Genomic DNA, 16841 nt, shown 5'->3' with positions numbered 1-16841 from the left:
TTTGATTTACCTGTATATGGACATATAGTGCAATTATATTCTATATTTTGCATCTAAAGTCCTATAACAATTTACATAAGGAAATTTGCAGTGCATTTAATATGCTATGCTGTGTGTGTGTGTGTGTGTGTGTGTGTGTGTGTGTGTGTGTGTGTGTGTGTGTGTGTGTGTGTGTGTGTGTGTGTGTGTGTGTGTGTGTGTGTGTGTGTGGTGTTGTGCGTGTGCGCGTGCGCGTGTGTATAGAGATTATAACATTTATTAACCAGAAAACACAACCAGCTTTCTTTGGTCCTCCAGCTCCCTCTGCTGTTGAAACAATGCATTTCTAGAGCAATAAGAAACTTCAATATGCCTACAAAATATGCTTTTACACACACACACACACACACACACACACACACACACACACACACACACACACACACACACACACACACAAAATACAAACATGAAAGCAGTAAATGTTACATAATGTATTTATTAGCTATTAACCTAAGTATTTAGTTTATGGAAAGGCCAGGCTATCTACTGGTAAACAATAAATATTTTCATGTTAAGGACCCCCAAAATAAATTGGCCAACCACTGATATAAAACATTATAAAACATAAAACATTTGGCGGACATTGATTTTGATAAAATGTGTTTGTGCAAGAAATGTGTGCATGAAAATGAAAGGAAACCGGGTTGCCATGTCCCGATTATTTACGCGACTTTGGGCTTGTTTTTCTGTAAAATTGCTTGTGTAAAATACCGGTAGTTGCGGGTTGCGGTTTTTTGGGCTTGTTTCTAAAGTGTACTTGCTTATTTTGGGCTTATTTCTAATTTGGGCTTGTTGCTTATTTGGGTCTTGTTTCTTAATGTCGTTTAAACCAGTGGTTCTTTAACATTTTCATGTCAGATGAATAATATGTAGGCTGTTTGTCCACGGACCCCCCGATCTGAAAATATTTTGTGGAGTGGGCCGCTGACTGGGACCCCCATACAAGATTTGTGTTGTTAAAAAAATGTTAAAAAAATATTCCAAAATTACCATTTCTTCCTCTTCCTTTTTATATATATATATATATTTAAATATCTTGTGCGCTTGTAGATGGGTTATTTTCAAATTGCCGTAGTAGCTAGTCCATTATTCTCAAAGTGGGGTCCGGGGTGGGTAGCCTACCAGGGGTCCCCAGCAAAATGTGTTAATAAATCGTCACAATCATTTTAACCCCTTTATCTATATTTTATACTTTGGCTATTCAAAAATAGCAGACAGTGCCGCGCTATGAGCTTAGTTGTAGATCTGCTATTTTTGAAAAATCGTGAACATTTGTGCAAATCTTTGAAATTATTTTTTTAAAGCGAACATTTGTAACTCAAATCTTTGCTTCTGGGGGTCTCAGGAACAAAATATTTTGAGATGGGGGTTCGCGGCCAAATACATATCATTTTAGAAGGTCCTTGACACACAGTTGACATGAAAAAGTTTGAGAACCACCACTGGCCTAGTCGCTTCTTTGGGGCTTGTTTTCATAGACCTGGTTGCTTGTTTCTCTCGCGAAACCTGGCAACGCTGATGGTCTAGCGAGCGAGTGAGCGACGTCATCGGTAAGCGCCCTCGGCCTCCGACAGAGATGGGCTCGACTCCTCATTCCTGATGTGACTTCATCCATTTTCCTCAGCATTATCATCACTTTATCTTCACACAGAACATCCACTATGCCGTCTGGAGGTACGTTCATGACAGCAGAACACCCCGTAACACCTGACCACAGCGTGCACTGTCACTTTAAGACCATTAATAATGTCAGTCAGAGTCTCTGCTCGGCTAGCTAGTTAGCTTAGCCACCGAGCCAGTAGCTAGCAGCAGTGCTAGCTAACGTCGTTAAGCTAAGTTAGCTAGCAGTGATCAGTCACACTCACACACATCAGTGTCAACTCAACACTTTCACTGCGTTTTATAGCTGGCTTTATGTTCTGCAGAGTGACATGCTGTAATTGTGTTGTGGTTTGGATTAACACTAAACCCTAACCAGCTAGCTATTAGCCACGGCAACGTTAGCCTGATTGCACTTGCTAAACATTGCTTGTGTGACAGTAGAAACTTACAATTTACATTGTAGGCATTTTAGCAGACGACTCTTAAATCTCGAGCGATTTACAATAAGCAACGACAACACAAGGTAATACATCAAATGTATAGAAATAGCCATCTAGGAAACAATAACCACCTATCATCAGTCTAACAGTAGAATATTCTAAAAAATCAATAATCTGTACATTTAACTATACACACTATAGGATGCCAGGTCAACAATGACCTGGCATCTGTCTAAATAACATGCCATCTAAATTACATTTTAGCCTTTTGACTACAACCCAACACACGTTTATGTTTGAATTTTGTTTTCTTTTTGTGGTGGTGTTGTTGCATGATGTGTTGTTACACGTTCTGATCTTATTTCTGTGCTGGCAACCGAAGTATAACTGGTACAAATCTGCTGACTCTGAGATCAAGCTGGGTTGAAGTGTAATGGGTGGATCTTTGCAATCGTTAAATTAGACCAGTGGATCTCAAACTCTTTAAATTAAAGGACCCCCAATTACTCTGAGGGCTTACAAATGAAACCAGATGGACTCATAAGAGTTACTGACATGTAAGGGTTCATTCGGAACCCCCTCAAGGAACCCTGAGGGTCCCTGGACCCCACTTTGAGAACCACCGAATTAGACCACCCATCCTTAAAGGCCATTATGTGCATTACCTAAAGCAAATACCATATTGTTTTATAACTGGAAATATAAAAGGAGGAGTGTGATTGGTTTTAATGTAAAGTTTCGTTTTAACTAAAATAGTAAAGTCAAGTAGCACTCTTGCAATATTTATGGTTATAGGTGTTGTTCATGAAAGCGACAGAACCCTTCCACGTATTTCTCCACTTGGTGGGATAACAATTAGTCTTGTTGGGTAGCTGGGTTCCAGAAACTCACTACATCATGGGACAAGAATTGTGATGAGCAGAAATTTGTCCTTTTTTATTGTGAAGCATCTAAGATTTGAGGCAAAAGGCATAACCGAAGTGCCAGGTTCTTGAACCTTCTCTCTGAGTCACCCCATGAGTCACCCCTATATCAGTTTGGATAAGCGCAGAATACATATCCATGGTGAGCAGATAGCCTACTGTGTCTCAGCTTTTAAAACTGTGCAAATGCTTGATGCCTAGCTATCTGTCAACCCTAAATGCATGATATAATCTGCCCCACCTAAATACCTAATTCACAACTAAATTGACAGAACGATGTGAATGTTTGGCATTGGTTTGATTTCATTCAGTTAGAACATATCACAGTCACCATACCACTCTCAGCCTCATTTCTGCAGTGGTCTTTGGATTTGACACTGACAGCCAATAATGTCAAAATGTGGAGGTGCTTAAAGTCTTTCCCTGATATGCCAAGCGTGTGACAAACTTATGCTAATAAAATCTTCCGCTGTTGCAGGTGAACTGGTGGATGAGGTCAGCCAAATGATTTCAGAACCGGTTCCTGTGCTGACTGCCTGGCTTGCAAGTTTCACCTCCTGTGCAGTACAGTGAAGCTACTCGGCTCGCTCAGAAGATTTGCAATGAAGCCAGCGCAGGAGCGCAACCAGGAGTGCCTGCCTCCTAAGAAGAGGGACCTCCCGGTCAGCACCAGCAGTGGGGCTGGAGGAACAGGAGGTGGAGGTGGTGGTGGTGGAGGAGGTAGTGGAGCAGTAGGTGGCGGCAGTGGGGGAGATGACGTGACTTCCACTCAGAGCTCTGGGGCTGGCAGTGACACTCAGGGAGGGGGCACGGTAGGAGAATGGCTGCGAGCTCAGCCCGGGTTTCACTACGGGGTGGAAAGCGCCGATGGCATGCCAGCCGTGCCTGTCGACCAGTACAGCATGCTCTACAAAGTGGCTCTCCCCTCTGTCAGCTACTCCCCCACCAGCCTCCACCCTGTGTTTTCCCAAGCTTACACTGTACACTCGCCTCTACTTCAGCATCCAGGTCTCCCTTATCCGCCCCTAGGCTATGCCCAGATCCCCCATTCCTCTCTGCAGTTCGTCAGCTCCCCTTATGCCGCAGTACCTTATGCAGTACCGCCAGGATTTGTTCCCAGCTCGCTGATCTCTCCCTCAGGCAGCATCTCTCAATCCCACGCCGTCTCCCACCTCGTTCCCTACCCGTCCGTCATACAGGAGGGCGTCGTGTCCCCTCCTCCCCAGGCCCAAGTATCCGCTCATACCTTTGCCAAAGTCGCGGCGTCCGGGGGGGTGATGATGTCATCAGAGCAGGCCCAGCAGCACCTCAACGCAGTGGAGCTCAGTGCCCGGGGGATGCCAGTCTACTACCACCCTCAGGGCGCCAGGGTCGCCCCCTCATCTGCCCACAGGGACCCCCTCCACCACAATGCCCATCAGGACAACGAAATGGAGATGAACGGAGGTGATAAGGAGCAAGGGGCGAGGGAGCTGCTCCCAGACTCGGTCTACTCTGCCAGGAATGCACGGCTGCTGCAGGCAGTGTCCGGCTCTCTAGTGCTGGAACACACCCAGGACAGGAGCATCAAGAGTCGCAGGATGGAGGGCAGGGGCTCCCCAGGCCAACGCAGCACCCCAGACAGTGATCTGGAGGTAAGACTCTAAAGATGCCCTACTAATATTCTAGCTATGCATTAATCTGTCTGCTCATCATTATTTTACTTAACCCTTAAAAGTCTTATTTTAGACTTTGTCGTATACTCAAGCTCACTGTGCTTGTAGAGGTGCTACTTTAGCTATAACCCCCCGAAGTGAATGTTTTTTCATTTTTCATTTTTGCCTATAATGGCATGCTGAAAATAGGGAAGCCAGGTTGAAAGTGGTTGTGGCTTTTTCACGTTAAAATAGAACACATCTCCCATGTACTGTATTGTCTTAAACTTACTCATCTTCATTGCAGGCAGCTATTCTTGTATTCAATGTGTTTTGGACCGGTATATCATTGGGCCTCAGATCAGTTTGAGCAACATTTCTTTTTGACACATTCGTGTAAAAACTATGATTTGTGGTCACAGCTTAAAAGCGCCCACTGAAACCCACTGTTGCCTTCCTCTTTAGTGGAGGTTAACACAAGAGTGTTAACTTAACTCGTAGACTGTACTAATGCTACCAAAGTATCATTTGTACATATACAAGGAAATTGTGTTTCAAGCTTGATAGTGCAAGCCATTAGTAATTCAACCAGGATACAATCTCTTAAGTGTGTTTTGGTACGTATCCTCGTTTAATTTGGGTCAGTGCGATTTAAAAGCCTGTAATATATATGCAATGACACACGAATGAGAGAAGTGCTACAGTGGACTGTTTATTTTCTTACTGCTGTGCAGGCTACAGGGAGCAATGAGGGACATTACAGATGCCAGCAGGTATGGAGGCTCAATGCAAAACACGAAGCCTCATTTTGAATAAAGAATTGCATCGCTTTATCGCAGCGTAATATTCGCATTCTGTCTGGATGTACTCATAACACAAACAACAGTTCGGAAAAAAAGATATTGGGATTAATTCTGATCAGTTTTTCCTGTACTTTTGTTTTAACGCCACCTCTAGGTCCAGCAAGTAGTCGGCCGCCTGGCCTCTCCTGTCCAAGGCGGGAGCCGTAAAGAGGTGTCCTTTGCTCCCCTGAATCTCTCTCAGGGTTCCCACAGAGGCAGAGACGTCCATGGGGAGACTGCAGGGATGATTGCCTGCCGGACAGCCTATACCACACAACCTGTGTGCTACGGTGACCCCAGAGTGACCTCATTGCAGCAGCACGCAGCAGGGCAGCCGGGCCATGCAGTCATGCTGTCCAACGGGCAGCAAGTCCTGATTCCACTGGAGTATCATCCTCAGCATCATCCGCAGCCTCAGCCTCTACAGCAGCACTACATGGCGCAGGTCAACGATGCCACATCCACTGCTATCATGACCTCCGCCATTGCTAACTTCAAGACCTCTGATCCCCCAGCCAGAGTGTGCCTCCCTGACAGGGCTGTGGTGGAGCTGACTACAGCTCAGCAGCAGCAGCAGCAGCAGCAGCAGCAGCAGCAGCAGCAGCAGCAGCAGCAGCAGCTACACCCTCCACAGCCCGCTGTCCCAGCAACAGCAGGTCTGACTCAGGCCTTAGCTCGGCCCCTCACCCCTACGCCTGCCCCCGCTGCCGGCAACCCGTCACACTTCATGAAGGGGGCCATTATCCAACTAGCCACCGGGGAGCTGAAACGTGTCGAGGACCTGCAGACTCAGGACTTTGTGCGGAGCGCCGAGGTGAGCGGAGGGCTGAAGATTGACTCCAGCATGGTGGTTGACATCCGCTCCAGCCAACAGAGACCTGGCCTCGTGGCTCTGCATTTCACTGTGGGTGAGCAGCAGAGCAAGGTGACCATCGACGTGCCTCCGGAGCACCCTTTTTTCGTATTTGGCCAAGGCTGGTCATCCTGCAGCCCCGAGCGCACAGCCCAGCTCTATGGCTTAACCTGCCATCACCTACAGGTGGGAGACGTGTGTGTGTCCATCACCTTACAGCAGCAAGCCCAGTCACAGCCACAGAAACAACCGCAGCAGCATCATTCCCAACCACAGCAGCCCAGCCCGGCCAGGACTTCTACTAAAGCCAACTCTACATCTGGGCTCGGCCACCAGCCCATGGGGCCCCCGGCCCCTCAGCAACCGCGGCCTCAGCCCCATTTCAGGTTAGAACGCGTGCACAGAGAACGGGAGCGGGAAAGAGAGAGGGACAGGGGAGACAAGGAGGAGGCCATGCAGTTAGGAGGAGGAGGTGCTGGGCACACTGAGTTGCCCACCAGACCAAATAGAACCTCAGCAGAGCACCCGAGGAGCCAGAGCAGTTACTATTTGCACAGCGAGGGCTCTATGTGTCCGGGGGCAGGGCCAGGAGCAGCAGCGCAGTCTGCAATGGGTGCTTCTCAGAGGCGCTGGTCGGCCCCGGGCATCCAAAGATATACCGTGAAGGGAGACGAGGGGCCGCGCCCTCAGATGGGCACGTCTGGCCCCCCTCGGCCATCCTTCATCTCCCAGGAGGTCAAGTTGTCCATCGAGGGACGCTCCAACGCTGGGAAGTAGCATCAAACGTAGGTAGTGACTGCACAAGCGACTGCCAAAAGGAAGAATGAGGAGACCGAGGAAAGAAGAGTGAGAATGTAGCCTCAGAATGTTTGAGATTTTGCACACCTAACAAGGTCACGAGAAAGATCGTCTTCACCAGAGCTTTCTTGTGAGTTGCTCAAGTTCGGTTTGGTTGTTGGTCAGTCTTATGAGGTCACCTCTGGCTCAGTGGTCGGTAAATAAAAAAGAAAAAGGCCTGTGCTCTTCCAGACAGTTGAGAGCTGAATGGAGAGCATGTAGCTGGTGAATCGCCTACCAAAGTCCTTACAGACTGCATTTCTCATCCTCCCTTGCCTCCATTCCATCCTATCCTCGCCCAGTGGTTATCACATTGAGAGCACCAAACCTTCCCCTCACTAGACCCTGGACTCAGAGAAGAATGTGTTCGTAGCACAATGAGACTCCTAATTCTGCAGGTCCTGATGTAGTGATATTTGATAAGATCACCCCCCCTCCAACCCTGCTCTCTCTCCTCCCTCTTCCCTCACATTCCTATAATTGTGTAACCTTCAAAAGCATTCACTCCAAAAAACAGTGGTGTTGCTCACATCAGCAGCATTTCTAGGACGGTTGGTCCAAAAAATTCTCAGTGTATGTTACATAATGCTTCTGCATCAGGACACCTCTGCTGTCAACAGAGCTACTCTCTCCTTTGCTTCAGGGAGGCCAGTCTGAAATGAGGGGACCCTCTGAAGCTGTGTGGGTTACTCCACTAGTCTTACAATCAACATAGTGATCATCAATCAGTCTGTATATTCAGCAATCAATTACTACTCTGGAAAAAAAAAAAATCTCTGCTTTCAATGTTCACCATCAATGCCCTCTGGCTTACCCAAGATGGGAAACTAACATGTTTGTGTGTGTATGTGTGAGCGAGAGAGAGTGTGTGTGTGTGAGTGATTTTGTAAATGCCACAGGTTCATGCCTACTTGCTTTTTTTTTGTTTATTTAACAGAAAGACAAAGCCAGATGACTTGCATTCCAGTATCATAGAGAATGCTCACCACTTACACTCTTTTTTTTCTCCTTTTCTTTTTTTATTGGGTGTCCCCGAAAAGCCTTTTCACGCCACGAGCAATGCCCTTTCTGATCCTCACTATACCTCAAAGATCTCCAGGCTAGACTGGTGACTTTTTTCTTTCTTTTTTTTTTCCTTTTTATTTTGTTTAAATGTTATTTCAGTGTAATCATAGAAGGTGGCACTTGTTGTTTATACACCAAAGTCACCTGTGGGAATGAAGCTGAGAGCCATACTGTCCTACACCACTGCATGTGGATCACTTCAGCCTCTAAAGCCCTGGACAATAGAATGGAAACCGTTTCCGGTTGTGGCTGAGGAATAGGTTTAAACTTTATGGGGCCTGTAGGTCAAAACATCCCATGTCTGTGTCAGTGGGATGGGTCCTTCTCAACTTCAGTCAATCTTTGCTCAGTTACCAAGTCGAAGCAATATTTCAAGCACAAGGCTGGCCTTGCATTCCCCACACAGCTTTTGAGGGAAATCTCCTTTGTAGTGTGTGTCTGCGTGTGTGCGTGTTTGTATGTATGTATGTATGCATGCATTCATAACATAGATATGTATATATGTGTGTGTGTGTGTATATATATATGGGCTGTGAAATGATTGTTTTTTTAAATCAGATTAATCACAGATTAATAATTAATCATGATTATTCACCATTCGTAACTACGCCAAAATATTCATTTTCTTGTAGGAACGGGAAAAAAATGCCTCGCTCTCACTGTCTCTCTTGCTCTCACCCCTTTGTGCTATGTGATTTGAGCCACTGCCTACGTACAGTAAATTGCGCAGCCTTTTCTGGCAATAACCTACTGATGGTTTTCCCCATCCAGATATGGCCACGCACAGGTTCTCTTTCCATCACGTTTGGATAATTGTTTGGATCCATCAGCCTTCAGATAACAGAGCGACGACTAGTGCAGAATGGGTGGAATCATGGGATGTACCGGGCTGATCATTCTGCGCATGCATTCATGTTAAAATGTTAAAATGTCTGATTTAATTAATTCCATACATTTATTGAATCAGTTAACTGTTATTTTGACAGCCCTAATATATATATGTGTGTGTGTGTGTGTGTGTGTGTGTGTGAATGCATGTGTATATATGTGTGTGTACGTTTGATGTACAACCTCCAATACTTTTATCCCGACCTGAGACTTCACTGCTTTTAAAAGGCGATGCACTATTTTGGAATCAATTATCATTGTTACTTCAACAGTTATACACAATCAAGGCATGCCTTTTGAGAAATCTCTCAAGAAACAACATATTATAGATTGAAAGGCCTCTATTGTTTGGATTCTCCATCTTACTGATAGTATTTCTAGAGTTTTCCCTTTCCTAATTAGATTTAATTCAAGCACATCTCCAAGAGAGGCTTGACTTGTGAACGTCATCAGTCGTCCTCTACTTTGTCTCGTTTTAGGATCAGTTTCTTGTATAGGGTCCTTTCTGTTGTCCAAGGCAATATTGTATTCCAGATTATCTTAAAGATTGTCTCGTATTGCACATAGAAAACGTCATTCATTGATTCACACTGACCTTGTAATGGGAATCACATATAGCATATAGTTTGTTTTTGTTTTGTTTTTAATGAAGGGAATATGTTTGAAGTATTCTTAAGGCGTTTTGTTGGTGAGAGAAAAACTGACTTGCATATTTAACACTGTTTACAAATTAGCCACAATGAATGCTGCAGTTTCCTCCTCGCAGATTTTAGCATAGTCACTGAGAAACTTCAAAAGGATGTAATTAAGATCAAGTGCAATTACAACAGATGTACAACCATTCAGACGTCTAATATTAGATGGCATTCCACACATACACACACACACATTCCCGTTATCAAGTCACTCGGTTCCAATTGTCTGTTTCTCCTGGATTTTAGTTTTGTTTATATTAATCCTATCCTATTATGGACATTTAACCACTTCAGCCCTATATACTTATATAACAAATAATGGTAATAGCTGATCTACAAGCAAGTTTTTAGCTTGTAGATCGTCTATTTGAGCTATTTTTGAAAAAAGTAATAAAACAAATAAGGGTTAATGTGGTTAACTCACCTCTGTCTAAATGTTTCAACACCTTTGTACTCTTGAATGTTCAATATCACTCGCATCATTCTACACGCTCAGACACATCCATTTTGTTCTTCACATTTGTTCATTGTTTACTTGTCTGAGTAAGGTGTTTGTGTCTGTGTTTGTAGAATTAAACGAACCTGTCCCTCAGCCTGGACATTGATGTGTATGCTGATGATGTGGTGACATCCAGTGTCTTCTGATGGGCTGGAGTCCCACTTCTGATGCTAAATATAGACAGCTGTGTCAAATGTAGTTCATACGTACGCGTCCCTTCCTCCAACTCTAAACCCTAATTTATGCGCTGTCGCGCGGCGAGAATAGCAGACCTACAAGCTCACAGCACTTCGCATTCGTGACACGCTGTGAGCTTGTAAGTCGGCTTTTCTCGGCGCATGACGGAAGTATGAATCGGGCTTAACCCTTGCCTCCAGAACATTTTATGTTGAGCGTAGCCCCTAGGGTTCACCGAACATCCAACCCCACCCTCTGTCTGTGAATAGAGAAACCATGGGAGACATGTCCAAACGGAGAGGCCTGACCGGGGCTTAGTAGACCGACATCCACTGCTACTGTTATGACAGGGGATGAGTACATGCTTTTTGAGTTTGGTTGCCATTCCGATAACCCGATATGGAATAATACGCCTTGCCATATCAATCAATCCAATCAATTTGTATTTAAAAACGCCAAATCACAAGTTATCTCATGACACTTAACATATATTGCAGGTCAAGACCGTACTCTTTAATTGTAAAGAGCGCAATCCTTGTTTTTATTTTTGTTTTGTAATGAGCACATTTTGGGTTATGCTAATAGCAATATACAAAACACCTGACAACATTTCATGTAGTCTTAGCATGTACTATGCAGTAAACGTTGGAAGTGTTCTTCCCTACGCTGTCAAAGCGTACAGATTAAGGGATTGGGCAGGTTTGTATTGTATGCAAGTAGGTTGATGCAGTTCTTTAACATTGAGCCCTCATTGAGTACTTTTGTTTTCCATTCCCTTCCCATTGGGTAAAAATAAGAGGTAGTGTTTGTATTGTTGTTTTGTTTCTACTTTCTACCCGGCAGACCCTTATTTGACACGTTTTCTAAATACAGCATTCTATTCAGTCACAAATCATTTCACTCTTGCCTATACCTGTGACGTTGCCACACAGTTGGAGCCAAATCATGATTAGTTAGATCGTTCTAATTTTAATGTGTATTCAACGTTATTTGGTATAATTACCAAGCCACTGAAACGCAGTATTTTAGGTTAACACACCTTTTTAATAGGGTTTTCATGGTGCAAGCAGTGCCACCGGTGACTTTACCTCCTATTAAATCTCACTGCAAGACCATTCTATGCTACAATGAGCCTTCTTCGCTCTCTAATTTGAGAAGGACGTGTTGCGTTTAGCAGCATAGCTCTACTCATAAGTCAAGATGTCTGAACTCCCTTGTTTCATTCACTTACTGAAATCCTTTGTTGTAAGTAATTGCACTAATTGCCCTCTTTTACAGTGTTTTAAAATGAACTGTTGGTAAATTGAAGAGTTCCAAAATGTAAAGCACACAAAATCATGGGGGGAAAAAAAAAAGTAACGGCTGTGTGCATGTTTTTGTAGATATATTGAGGTTATTTTTTTTCTTTTTTTTGTATAGTTAGCTATTTTGATGCTTGTCAATAATGCCTTAAGATCCGCTTTGTGCGTGTTTATGGAATAATGCTTCTGATCGATTTGGGGATTACTTTTATTCTGTGTAAGAAAGATTATTCTTGGACCCCTATGAATTTACCCCTCTTTGTCACTCTCCTGTTGATGCAGTGTTGGATCTGTGTTAACTGACGGATTCTGTCAAGGAGTCCCGGTATGCCCCAGATAAAATGTCTCCTTTCTGCACGATCCTCTTTTGAGTTTTATCCCAATGAGTACACATTTTTGGCTGACATTATACGTGTATTTCTTGACCATTTCTGTTCACAGAACAGAAGGACTTTTATTTTCCAAACATAGAAATCTCTTGTCGCCACCTAAAGTGAATGAAAGCTCTTCAATGCACTTTTAACACATTGATGTCAGGAGTGTCTGCAATAGAGGGATTGTCCCGTAACACACACAAACACGGCATCTGTTATTAATGTGAGTGGACTGAGCATGAGTACTCCCCTTGAGGTAAGAGGCTGTGCATGACATCTTGATGGTCTAAATCAGTGGTTCTTAAAAGTGGAGTCTGGGGACCCCTAGGGTGTCCTTGAGGGGTTCGAGGGTTTCCCCAGCTAAATGATTGGTAACTCTTGAGAGTGTACAAGTGGAACCAAATGGACCCTGACAGGTCCATTTGGTTCCACTTGGTACACTCTCTAGAGTTTTGGGGGGTCCGTGGCCAAATGCATAGTAAACTAGGGCAGTGGTTCTCAAACTTTTCCATGTCAAGGACCCCCTTCCATGTCAAGGACCCCTCTCAAAAATATATATTCAAAGGTTTGCACAACTTTTCAAAAATAGCAGATCTACAAGCTCATAGCACGGCACTCATGAGCCGTGCTATGAGCTTGTAGATCTGCTATTTTTTTAATAGCCAAAGTATAAAAGGTTAAAATTATTGTGATGCTATGTTAACACATTTAGCTGGGGACTCCCTGGAACCCCCCCAAGGACCCCTGGGGGTCCCTGGACCCCACTTTGAGAGCCAATGAACTAGGGGTTCTTGAAAATAAAGTGTTTGAGAATCACTGGTCTAAATTCTGGCCCTCGCTCTGCTCTGGATAACACAAGCGATGGTTCCATTTTGGCATAATGGAGAAAATGGTGGGCCACGTTTATCGGTGACTACTTGTTGGCTAATGTGTGTTGTTTCTTGTGACTATGGAAACGGGCATTATAATCCCTGACTAAATGGCTAGTGGTGGACAGTAACTTAAGTGCTGTACTTAAATTGAGTATATGTACTTGAGTATTTGTATTTTTGGATACTTATGACTTTCCCTCCACTACATTTCAAAGACAAATATTGTACTTTTGACTCCACTACATTTCTAGGAAGGAAAGTATGAACTAATTCAGCCCTATTTCAATAATAGTGAAAATAGCAGATCTAAAAGCTCACAACACGTGGTGATGCGTGTGTGGTGATCTTATAGATCTGCTATTTTCAAAATGATTGATATTTGTTGAATATTTATGCAAAAAATCTTGTTTGGGAGGGAAGATGTCTAAAATAATGTCAATACATGCATTGATATTAAAAAGAAAATGTACTTTGTAATTTGTACTTTTGAATACTCGAGTATTTTTAAAGGCAAGTATTCCAGTACTCAAATCTCAAGTAGTCAACTAATTTGACTGAGCAACTTTCACGTGTAGTGGAGTAATATTTGACCTGGAGTATCTATACTTTGACTCAAGTGCTGGGGTTGAGTTCTTTGTCCACCACTGTAAATGACTCCCTGGTTTTGGTCTACTGTTGTATAGCTAAGATAAATTCAGGACGGTTTAGGTATCGCTGATGCCTAAGTAAATCAGGAGAATGAGAACGGTTTCAAGGTTGTTTCTTTTTTAAGTCCTTGTGTATTTTCAGATTTGACATCGTACTTTTGGCACTAGGTGACACTGCTTTTTATGTGACGTGTAACTAGTTTAAAAAAACAAAACAAAAAAACAAGCATCTTTTTTTACGCCTAAATCTGCAAAATATATGCAATGATGTGTATGTAACATTCAATCCACAAGTATAATCCAGGTTGTATGGACTTTGTATAGTGAGTTTTAATATTGTATGGCCGTACCAATATGTATTGATTCTTTATCAGAAGCCTTAGAGTTGTCTACCCAAAGTGCTCCCTTAGAATACCCTACACCTACCTGAACTTAACAAAGCATTAATAACTATATTTTGTTGCGTTTTTATTTGTACCCTTTTTTGAATAAAATAGATTTGTACTGTATATTTGTACCTCTCTGTGAACTACTTTAGGGCTGTTTTGTTTTTGTTTTGCTGTTTTAATTCTATGTACTTAAGGACACAAAGATATTGTATTTTTATTGTTACAGCTAACTTCTTGGAGACATTGCATTTATCATGTTTGTTAAGTAAACACAATATAATATATATCTATATAAACTATTATCCTACTCATGTGATGTGTGTTTCTTGGGTGAGTTTGAGAAAGTTTAATATGTTTTGGGGTCATAGAATATCTTCTCTACTCTGCTAAAGATGTGGACAACAAAGCCCTGTCTAGTGAGATGCCTCACTTCTATCAAATAAAACGTATTGCTGGTGTGCTACATTACACCAATGTTCTAAAGGCTGGCTTATGTGATTAATGTGTTTTTTTTTTGGGGGGGGGGGGTGTGTAAGTTTGGGTCTTGGCGAGACATTCAATTTCTGTTTTGGGTCTCGAGCTAAACTGTTTTGAGAAACACTATTCTAAAGCATGATTTATACTTTGTCGTATGACAGAACATAAATTAGGCAATAGGCATAAGTCTTCACATTTCTGGAGTTCACCATCTTAATTCCTGCTATAGAAAGCTTACTTTTCAGACTTTATACTCCACTACATCTCAGAGCCAAATTTGTACTTTTTACACCACAACTATTTGAAAGCTTCAGTCACTAGTTTCTTGGTATATTTGGATTATTACAAAACATACATTAACCACATAAGCCCTATCTGATATGTCTATTCGAAAATAGATCTGCAAGCTCAGCTCGTCGCATCGCGATGACACGTGAGCTGGTAGATTTGGTTTTATGAGTTTGAGGTTTTGGAAAGTCTGAGTACTTTTACTTTGGTATTGTGAGTATATTTTAATGCCAATGTACTTTTATGCAAATAGAATTGTTAATACAGGACTTTGACTTATAACAGCATTTCTTATATTGGGATATTGCTACTTTTACTTAAACAATCGGAGTACTTCCACGTCTGACATGACCATGGGGGGAGTGAGAAGGGAAGAGATGGATACTTGGACATTATAATAAAGTCAATGTTTATTTTCCACATTCTATTCCAGGTTTTATTATGATCTGTACATCTGTTAATATAGTAAGAGGGCGGCCTCCCCAAAATGCCACCCATTGAGTATGCACATGACAACAGAGCTAGCATAAATGGTATCATTTCCATCTCTATTTAACTCATTCATTTTGGCCTTTTTCAGAAAGATTTCTTTTGTAAACATGGACATAGAGAGAAAATCCTGATAGACTTGGTAAAAGGCCAAAGTTTTGACAACATATGAAAAGATCATTTTCTTTTGCTTAAATTGAATAAAAACAGGCAGGCATAAACTAACAGTAGAACACAAGCTCATATTGAACCATTCTAGGACAAATGCAGTTTCACAACATGCAGTGCTTACTTAATTCATTCTGAAAGTACTGCTTGAAATGACAATTGTCAAAAGTACTGCAGTTGAAATGGTTTGCCACAACTAAGGCCCAACTTTTTTTCTTCCACTGTAGGACAAAGCAGGCGACGATGGCAATATCGGCACCAAATCAAAAAGCAACATCTGAGAATACCCAGTATTCATAGACACAAGTAGGTGATGAACCAAAGACAGAATTGACCTATATACCTGACCACTTGATCTTGCCTACTGATCTGCCATTAGTGTGCCATGACAAGGACAGCCGGTCTCCCTGCTGTCCTTGCCATGGCACACTAATGGCAGTCTGTCACTGTCAATGTGCTGATCAAGATTGAGATCCCAAGAAGAATGCAGTATCTGTTGGCTCTTTTCGACTATGAAAAGAACCTTCCATAACCTGACACTTTCCAGAACCACCCCTGAAGGGGGAGGTATGTCATAATTGTTTTTTTAAAACCTCATAAAAAAGGTAAAATGGCTGATCTACAAGCTTGTGGATGAGCTATTTTCGAAACACATTTTTAAAAGTTATACGTTCTGGGTTAGTACCACCTCCTGAGCAGGGCCACAATTTGGTTCTGAGAACCATATCTGAAACCAAGCCATAGCGTATGGAAACAAATCCAGAACCTGTGAAATGCGTTGCACGGCACGGCATGGTTCATTTTGTTCTTGTCGTCGAAAAGACCCATTTTAAGATCACTCCAACCTCAATATATCCTAGCAAATTATATGAATGGAGGTCTATAAATGATTTTCATCAATCAGGGTGCTGTATCTAGGGCCTGAGCCCTCACTGAGTTATATTGCCTGAGTAACTAAGCTCTATACATTGAAGTCCATTATTTTAATTTGAAATCTTGTTCTGCATAGTTTCAGTGGAAAGTGTCTCAATTTCCCCCGGAATAAATACACCCCTGTTGCATAGAGGTTTGAGCCACTCCTAGACAAGACTTGGGAAACGTAGTGTTCTTTGTTGCTAAGAAAGCTATTAGAGCAAATTAACCACTTTAAACCGGGCATACCTATTATGTCACAGGTGAAAATCTTCAAATCATTTTAAATATTTTCAAACAATCTCAAAACAGCCAATCTACAAGCTCACAAAGTGTTGCATTGTGAACTTGTATATCGCCCATTTTCAGTGGTTAAAGAAATGCTCTTGTCTAAGAGCGACTCAAACTGAACTAGTTGGGAGTTCCT

The 16841-nt window shown here is 42.6% G+C and overlaps 1 protein-coding gene across 1 annotated transcript; it reads left to right on the top strand.

The window, feature by feature from the left end:
- Window positions 1–1591: 1591 nt before the first annotated feature.
- On the top strand, window positions 1592–12650 carry atxn1l (ataxin 1-like). Its single transcript, XM_080438984.1, has 3 exons — window positions 1592–1716; window positions 3486–4641; window positions 5599–12650. Exons 2-3 carry the CDS (start codon window positions 3610–3612, stop codon window positions 7111–7113), a joined length of 2547 nt encoding a protein of 848 aa, XP_080295110.1. The 5' UTR covers window positions 1592–1716; window positions 3486–3609; the 3' UTR covers window positions 7114–12650.
- Window positions 12651–16841: the final 4191 nt, after the last annotated feature.

This window comes from Gymnoscopelus braueri (assembly GCF_963280865.1).
Source record: "Gymnoscopelus braueri genome assembly, chromosome: 1".
Taxonomy (NCBI): Eukaryota; Metazoa; Chordata; class Actinopteri; order Myctophiformes; family Myctophidae; genus Gymnoscopelus; species Gymnoscopelus braueri.
The sequence above is the reverse complement of the archived record's forward strand: the minus strand, read 5'-3'. Positions and strand labels throughout refer to the sequence as shown.

Coding starts and splice junctions, on each gene's coding strand:
- atxn1l (XM_080438984.1), top strand. CDS start 3,610: ATGAAGCCAGCGCAGGAGCGCAACCAGGAGTGCCTGCCTCCTAAGAAG. Junction 4,642..5,598: donor CCCCAGACAGTGATCTGGAG/GTAAGACTCTAA, acceptor CGCCACCTCTAG/GTCCAGCAAGTAGTCGGCCG.